Here is a 9,572-nt window from a genome sequence, read left to right as displayed (position 1 = left end):
AACCAATTCACAGATGTATAGAAGTAAAACAAATATGTATTTTTTTTCAATAGAGAAGGTCTACATCCCAAATACACAGTCTGACCACTGATAAAGTTTATTATTATACAGTTTCAAATTTAGCCTCCATCTCAATGATGGTGGCCCCTGTAAAGTAAATCCCTTGCATATAAAGCGCATATTAAAGGCTTATTCTACAGAAACCAAATTATTTTATTGTAATAAGTGATTATACAAACATTGATAGATTATTACTTATGGGCAGGTTATCAAATGACTGCCAGGAAACCCTCATAATTGTTAGGGTCATATTCATCATATTCCATGATGTCTGCAAGCATACTCATGCTAGTATGTTCATTTTAACATGTGTTCATGTTCATTATAGTGATTTCTAACAAGGAGTTCAGCTCTCACATACTGGAACTTTACTAGTTCAATAATCAACAATAATCACATTTTTGTCTAACTTTACCATTTGGTAAACAGTCTAAATCATCTGTTAGATCTGCACTACATTTACAGTAAAATTAAAGCCTTTTCAGATTCATTAAATTCATTGCATTTTGTTTGTAAAAACTCCCCAACAAAAAAAAACAAAGGCTTCTGCATTTCAGGCCTAAACTAGATTAATCAAAATATTCTTTATAACTGTGATTTTGTGCAGTGAATACTTCATTTTATCAAACGAAACTTTCAGAAATTCTCCTGTTAACATTTTCTAAAACCGTCGAACCATAAACTAGCTTCAGTGTCAGAGTCGAAAGAGCTCACTCCACGGCAACGTTAGACGCGAGGAAGTAACTCACAGCTCGCATATGCGCACAAGCGTCTGACATTGGAACGACTGCACCCCAAATACGACGAGGGAATATTAAAAACAGAATAACCTGAAAGACGTGAGCTGCTGCAGCATTATACCTCAGTAAAATAAGTCACTGTTAGCCTCGTCTTTTAGGTCTTGGGTATCGCATGCGTAATTAGCTACTGTAACATTGTGCGCATAGATTTTTGTTATTTAAGAAGGCAGGTGAATCATCTTGATCATTATACGATCTTTGAAGACACTCCCACTTACTGTGCAGCCGAAAGCTTACACACGAGTGACTTTAAGATTAAAACCTAGATTGGCTACAATAACTGTGTGTGTGTGTGTGTGTGTGTGTGTGTGTGTGTGTGTGTGTGTGTGTGTGTGTGTGTGTGTGTGTGTGTGTGTGTGTGTGTGTGTGTGTGTGTGTGACTATGAATATGAATATGAATATGAATATGAATATGAATAAACGTGGAAAATAATAAATATGCCATACAATAAAAGTGAGTTATGAGTTAAGATCTAACATATGTTACCAGGTTCCACATCTAAGGGACTCAAATATAAACCCACTAATAAAGAATACTGTTGTCGTCGTCATCATCATTATCAGTAGGTTTGACCATTATTTTTGAATATGACCTGAATATTCAACTATATATAATGTCACCTGTGTAAAAGAACCAACATTGTTTCCTGAATCCCAAGTTAGACCCTGACATATTCAGGTGTCCATCAAAGTTTTATAGGAGGTTAAAACGGTTATTGTGGTACTTTTATGATCTTTGTATCAAGTACCTCAGTATATTAATAGTATTCAGGGGAATACAGGTTTTACACTAGCAGTGTTTTGGTGGCAGAAGTTACATTCTGGAGTTTTTAGTACAATTACATAATTGGGGAAAAAGGTGTAGTCGGTCTTGTGAAGAATCGGCTCGAGATCAACAGAAAGTTGGTGAATTTCAATAACGCTGAGTGAGTCTCTGCTTCCAGTTTGTTATCGATTGCAAGACATTGCATTTGCCTGAGGAAAGGAATCATAAGTGAAGCAAAGCAAAGGGCAGAGAAACGAGCTTAACCTGTTGCACAAAGTCATTTCAGGTCAGAATAACATACTGTAAAATACAGTCTTTAACTTTATTTATTTAATAAGTGCTGCAATGATGCAGGAAACACATACAAAACATTACAACAAACGTGTTGTTTGAGTAAAAAGGCATGTAGGGATGTGTTTTCAACAAGAAAAAAGACTGTTTTCGGTGGCGTGTGAACATTATAGCTTGAGACTGAGTAAAAGGAAGAAATAACATGTTTAATGGCCATGAAAAAAGTTTAATTATATGCCATTTATTTTAAGTGTTCATAGTGTTCCATTGCTTAATTCCTTGGTTAGATCCCTGTTAACCTCCATCAAAGTTTTACTGAGGTCAATTTGCAGTGACCGAGCAACAGAACAAAATAGCAGAGTAAACGTAAAAATCTGAAATTGTTCTCCATACTTTTGAACTATTGCATGAACCACCATAAACCAACCATAGCAAGTGTTTTATCCTGAACATGGACTGTAAGAACCTGTATTTGGCTCCCTCTGGTGACCATATTCATTATCATAACATATATATATATATATATATTCAAACTTTCAAAATACTCAACTCACAGCAAAACATTGACCCATACTATCTACAGAATAAAACAAAATCACAACACACATCTACCAAAGAAAACAAATCAGACAAACAAGCTCCTACACTAAATGCTTACATAACTCGTACATAAATCAAATGTCCACAACTTCACCTTCTGTAACATCAATCACATAGACAAACAAACAAACACATAGGATAAGAAAAAACAACAATGGAAAAGCAAACACACAGTCAGGTTTAAAAGTTTATTTCATGCATTCAAGGCTCATAATATTTTACCCCACATAGTTTCATGGTGATTGGTCTTTTCAGTTACAATTGCAACAGTGTTGGAGGGTAAACAGATTTCCATTTTCTATTAGAAGTATTTACTTCTAAACTTATAAATAAAATATTCAGTCTACTTGGATATCACCCTGTAAAACATATTGAAAAACACAACATAACAGATTACATTTGCAATGTAATATTTATGATAGCCAGTGTTCTATATCGGACCAAACTTTCTCTATATTCTACTGCACATGAATCCCCAATTTACTTACATCATATTTGTTGATTTTAATTGTTTGGCTCCATGTTTAGAGCACAGAATAATAGATGATGGTTTATTTGAGAGCAAAATATAAAACAGTTTGTTGAAGCAACAGAAAGTAAAGACTGATGAGTATAGCTTTTTAAATGTTTTTTTCTTATTTGTTAATTGTCAAATAGTTCACAGAGACATAACGCAAATAGAATTCTGCTAAACCAGTTTCTTCGTAAATTTAAAACATACTTTCTTGTATGTGTTATTGGTTTATTCTGCGGCGTAGCCTCCTTACATAATGGTGCATTCCACTTCCGCTGCCGTGCATTGCCACCGTTGTCCTGTAGGGGGCAGCTGACTTGCGCCCTGGGGTTTGTTTACTCCTACTTCCGTAGCTTAGCAGCTAACGCCGTAGTAAACGACGGAGGATCTCCTTCCACAGGTCGGGTGACTTTAAAAATGTCTGCTCCACTGCTTCTCAGAGCTTTTGTGAAGGAGCGACTGTCCGCTGCAGCCGAGGACATCTTTCAGTTCTTTGAAAGAACAATAGAAACATACGAAGAAGATGCTTCGAGCTCGAAACAGGAGATTGAGCGACTCACGCGTCTGCTGCAGGAGTTTTCTAACCAAAGAGGTGTGCTGTTATGCAAACACATTATTTTCATTATCAACATCAACATCATCCTCGTTTTTTAGGGCCCAGGCTCTATAGTTACTATAGTTTTCCCTCCCGTTGTTATTTTTGTTTTATCCCACCAGAGGATCGGGCTTGCATGATTAAACCTTGGCCAAAAGGTCGCATTCTGTACAAATGTTACCATATTAATCATGCCGCGAAACGTAGTTGTCCTAAAAGTACGTTATGTGTCAGGTCCAGATTATTCTCCTGGACTCACATCATAAACATAACACAAAGTCGGCCATTTTGAATGTTTGAATGTGCTATTTTATTTTAACGATTTTTCTTGCCATACTTTCTACATTTTCTCTATTTGACTTCAAACTTGGGTCAATGTTGACACTCAGAAAGAGGAAGTTGTCAGTAACTGAAACTATAACCACGTTGAACACCTTTGTCCCTGACCACAAATACGTAACATTTGGGATTTTGTATGTTTTACAAGTAGTAACCCGATTCATCTATTGCTAAATTAACCATCAACTACTTTGATAAGTTTTTTGATTGTGCAGCTTCTCAAATGTGAATTGTTTCTGATTTCTTTTCTCCATATCACAAAATAATAATATTTAAAACTGAATTTGTTGAGAACATCAACATTTCAAATGTTCAACATTTCTGCAACTGCTGTTGCTGTTGGAAGATTTCCAGCACATTTGTCACCTCACACACACACACACACACACACACCCTATGTGTCACTTGCCCTCTAAAGGTGTAACGACCAGCTTGAATGAAGTCTGACTTATCACCTAAAACATTCTATTGTACAGTGTGATTCAGCAAAGATCTCAACCAGGATAGTGATTGACATTTTGCCCCAGTGCATAAAACAAGGACGATAAAGATGTGGCTTGGTGTGGAAGAACTTGACAGAGCCCTGACCTTAACCTAATCGAGGACCTTTGGGATGAACTAGAACAGAGCCGTCTTGACACAAACACTTCAAAATCTTGAGGCTGTAGAAGTTGTTATCATTGCAAAAGGTGGACCAACTCCATATTAATGTTGGTGTAATGGTGTATTTGGTACATTGTCCAATCTGAGCCACACGTTTAATCAAACTCCCGTCCCACCATGAACACACATGTTTTAATGTATTCTACCTGGTTTATCAGTTAAAAAAAGTGTCTTAATTAAATGACAAAAAAAAAAACAAACGCATAAGAACAAGATTGCAGAAGTTCATTTATTTACTCTTTTTTTTTCTAGACCTCTCTCAGTCCTTCACCTGTAAAGAGGAAACTGAGCAGGAGCTGAGCCTCGCTGGCTATCACCGGGATCCAGAGCATCAACCCATTAAAGAGGAGGATCAGGAAGTTTGGGTCAGTCAACACGGAGAGCCAGCTGAAGAGTTCCAGGATGTCAGTCATTCATATCGACCTCATTCAGTTGTGTATGAGACACATGAGCATGAGGAGGAGGAGGACACAAAACCCAGTTTACTACCTCAAAACGATGAAAGTGAGGAACAGTTTCAGGAGTCGCAAGAAACTAAAACTGTACTGATCGTGTTACCCTTCGCTTCGTTTCCACCCTCACAATCTCAGATCCAAAATGAGATGGTCCGAGATGGCAGGGAAAACGACCGACCTACTGCCAGTTTTATGCCAAACCAAAGAAAGTCAGAACAAGACCAGAGCACAGTTATCATCTCCAAAGATCCCTCTGATATCTCTCATTATCATTTACCCCCACCCGGGCACCACTGCCTTCTGTGCCATCAATCATTTTCCTCCAAACATTACTTGATAAATCATGCTCTTCGCATGCATTCAAAGGACGAAGGTTTTGTATGTGCCGTTTGTGGGATGGTGTTGGAGTCCGCTGAGGGTCTTAATGTGCATCTTAAAACACACATGAGCTTGAGATCTTGCCACATATGCGGCAAATACTGCAACAGCGCCAACGCTCTGGCCGAACACATGACCAGCCACACCGGGCTGAAGCTGCACCGCTGCCACGTGTGCGGGAAAGAGTGCGCACGAAAGGGAGATTTAAAGATACACATGAGGATTCACACGGGCGAGAGGCCGTACTGCTGCTCTTTGTGTGATAAAACTTTCACCCACAGTGGTCACCTGAAGAAGCACGTGAGAAGCCACACGGAAGACAGGCCGCACGTGTGCAACATCTGCGGCAAAGGATATCTACAAGTAGCCCACCTTAAGTATCACTTATCCACTCATGCACAGAATTGATTTTCAAACATAAACCAGAGCCTTTTTTGTTTTTTAAACTTAGAAATGGGACTATCGACTATTTACTCTCCAATTTATTAGACATAAAGGACACCTAAATGTGGATTACAATGGCAGGAGTGGTACCTGATATATTTTTGCTTTAGCCCTTCTGTGGCATGTTTTACTTACTCATTGATTTTATTTCTTGTGTGTTCAGGTATATTCACTAAGTATATTGCAATAGTTTTACTCATTAGCCTTTTACTCATAACTGAAGCACCTCGAACTGCATTAACCTGTATGATAGTGCCATATAAAATAAAGATAGGTTTGTTGATTCTGGCCTGAAAGCAATATGATTTACCAGTAGGTGGCACTGTTGGATCTTTTGTGTATGCACTCTATGAGCACGTCAATGAGGGCTCTCCCTGCACAAGTTTTCACAAAAACAAATGTAACAAACTTAGTTTTTCTCAATAGTTTTTCATGTTATTAACAAAGCACAATCTTATTATATAATTTTTTTTTGCTCCGTCATCTCTTATCCTGAGGCTTCAGTTCTTTGTTTTCCCAAAATTCACGAAACAAATTTTAAGTCATGCACCAGAACTTGGAAGCCTTTAATGAAGGAATTTCACGTCCTATAACGTAGCTGTAAGATGACCTCAAAATCCCACACAGAAGCTCATATAGGAGTGTGTTTGGGAAGCTGCTTCAGGCGATTTAGATTCCACGTTGTAAAGCAAAAGAGCTTCTCGAGCCCTAAAACCAACTGCCCTAATCTGATTATGCAACCACCTCCAAAGACAATCACCTGCCAACACTTCTGGATCCTCGGGGAGAGTTTCTCACATGTGGGCTCACGTCCAGCCGTAATCACAATTCATTGACAAAGCAATCACGTGACCAGCTTGAATCACTGATAAATGATTTAGTCGGTGTGTTTTGAACTTAAATGTATAGCCTTCTGCTTTTGACCCAGACTAATTTCCCAACAACTTTCTGAGAAAATGATGCAAAGGGTTAATCTATAGAGTGGGTCAGACTGTGTCTCATAGATTAGAAGAAAGGGGGTGTTTCTTGGACAGTTTGTGTGTGTGTGTGTGTGTGTGTGTGTGTGTGTGTGTGTGTGTGTGTGTGTGTGTGTGTGTGTGTGTGTGTGTGTGTGTGTGTGTCCACTGTGTGGGAAATGTGACATTTTACACATACGAGCTGTTGAAGCTGAAGAATTTTGCTGGCACGCGACCTTCATTAGGAATTCCGCCATAGCCCTCAGTTGCATAACTGGGTCTTTGAGTTACTCGCCAAACCTCCCAGTAAGATTTCTAATGCAGGACCACAGCCTGCTTTGAGTACACAGTGAAAGCAAACCCAGGTGTGGATGGAGGCGGTCCAGAGACGTGTCTGCTGGTCTAATGGATGGATGGATAGAGGAGCAACAGATCTGACAGGATAATCCTTGGGGCTTGGGTTTGGTGTGGAGGCGGACAGCAAACATCTGCTACATTTACAACTGGGAATTGTTGAATGAAGATGCGTCTTTGGATGAGCAGGCCGTTTCGAATTAATTTCATACTGTTTTCATTGATTTCAAACATGTGTTTGAATGCGGGAGTCCCTGGGCGGAGCCGCTGTCAAACAGAAGTATGAACATGACGATTAGATAACCATGAGGATTTCTGTTAACTGCTTTGTCGTCCAGAGAAAGCTATGCTCTTAACTTTCTATCGCTAACCCCGGTGACTTTTAATCGCGCGCTCGACCTTTCACACAAACGAGGATCGCGGCTATTAAAAGCGGAGTGAATGACTGACACTGCTGTTGCTGTTGGAAGATTCCCAACACATTTGTATCCTGACACACACCCTATGTGTCACTCTTCCTCTGAAGGTGTAACTACCTGCTAGAATGAAGCCTGACTTATCACCTAAAACATTCTATTGTACAGTGTGATTCACAAAAGATTTCAACCAGGGTAATGATTGACAAATGTGATGTAAGGGGAAAACTCCATTTACACTACAGGCCACAAAGAAAAATAATACATAAAGCTTTTATCTGTCCACTTCCTTATTCAGCAAAACTCACTTCTGCCAGTTATGCAGTTGTCTTCAGACGGTTCTCAGGAATGAAAGAACGAGACCTATTTATTCTGCAAAAGAGAGAACATTTAACTTCCTATTTATTGTATTTGTTAATTCCCTGAAACTTCAAAGTGTAATTATACTGATATTTGTCTGACTCACTGTTCATTAAACTATTGTCGGAAGAGCAGGGCGTGTTTTCTCATGAAGTGGATCTTGTTTTATTGTGTTTTGTCTCCAACAGTTGAGGCACTGTTTCCGTTCTCTAACAAACCCCAATGTCTTTGCTTGCTTTTGAAGCAAAAGAGGACGAAGTCATTTAAATGTGTGGCATGTTTAGCTAAAACTTACATATGGTCCTTTTAATGTAGCCAGAGAGGCCTCAAATTATACAAAATGTTTGTCTGATAAACTGTTGTCGTTTATAGAGTCCTGGACTTGAGTGGTATAAGTATAACACTGGTGATAAAGTGTCGAATCAGTTTACGCTTGGTATCTGCTCATAGTGGCTTTTTAATGGTTGTGTATTTGCGCTCGCAAATACACAATACTCTGTGATTGAGTTGATGCTGGAAAAGTCAACATAAAACTGAAACCACAGTGGCCTTGTTTACACTGCAGCCCAAATAGGACATTTAAGCATATTCAGATTGTATCTAGCTTAAGATTTTTTTGGCAGTCTGGACAGATGCATGGGATCCGGTTTTACCAAAGCTAATTCAGGTCACATATGGAGGTGGTTTTCGAATGTGGTTCTGATCGTATTTTTACAGATCTGTTTAATTAAGTGTCGGCGGCATCATTCGTCGCATGATTTGAGCAACAACGACATAGATCCACAGAGATGGAAGTTAAAATCGGAAGAACATTTGCTCCATATAACCATTTAGTACAGAAACGGGCGCAGATTACCACCCATTAGTCATCAATTATGTTTATTTTGTGTGACCTGTAACTAAATCCATGTGGAACACTAGACTATGTCAATATGGACACACGCAGATCGGATCAGATCACTTGCGATATATAATGTGAACAATCGGTGCTTACAAATCCGATGTATCTGGCTGCAGTCTAAACAAGGCCAATGTTTCACAAACTTTTTGGCTTTTCTTTAGCAGGATACAGAGCCTCTTCATCATATGCATTATTTGTTTTTTAAGCTCCGCTTTCCCACCAGCCTCCCTGATCACTTTCTAATGACCCATGCTGGGACACCACTGTTACCTCGCAGACTGAACCAGAGGAGGATTTGCTGTGTGAGAAAAGTCTTTTTGAGTGGGAAAAATTGTCCAATGTATCTGAGCCAGAATTGGGCTCTGGTCTCATATGCACGTTTTAAATGGATTGTAGTCCAAAGTAACCAACCAGTAACCCCCCCCCCCCCCGCCTCTGCCCCTGCAGCTTCCTCTGTGCTAACTGCGCGGGTGCGCAGCGCTGGTTTTGGTTTTATTTTACTGGCGAATGAGAGGAGAGAGAGAGAGGGGAAAAAACGGGCGAATTCATACATGGACGTTTTTGGCTGAAATGTGAAGACATCAGGCCGACTGCATGAAGGTAAGCCTGCGCTTCTCGTGCATCATTTGGATCGAAAGTGAAACAAAAGACGTGATGTTCAGACTGATTGGCTGACACAA

At 39.4% G+C, this 9,572-nt stretch overlaps 1 protein-coding gene across 1 annotated transcript; it reads left to right on the top strand.

The window, feature by feature from the left end:
• Positions 1-3,448: 3,448 nt before the first annotated feature.
• LOC310934481 (uncharacterized protein) lies at positions 3,449-6,335 on the top strand (the record flags this gene model as incomplete). The annotated part of the gene is made up of 2 exons (XM_083898213.1): positions 3,449-3,623; positions 4,881-6,335. 2 exons carry the CDS (start codon positions 3,449-3,451, stop codon positions 5,867-5,869), a joined length of 1,164 nt encoding a protein of 387 aa, XP_083754339.1. The 3' UTR covers positions 5,870-6,335.
• Positions 6,336-9,572: the final 3,237 nt, after the last annotated feature.

Source organism: Microchirus variegatus (genome assembly GCF_963457635.1).
Source record: "Microchirus variegatus genome assembly, chromosome: 11".
Classification (NCBI taxonomy): domain Eukaryota; kingdom Metazoa; phylum Chordata; class Actinopteri; order Pleuronectiformes; family Soleidae; genus Microchirus; species Microchirus variegatus.
The sequence above is the reverse complement of the archived record's forward strand: the minus strand, read 5'-3'. Positions and strand labels throughout refer to the sequence as shown.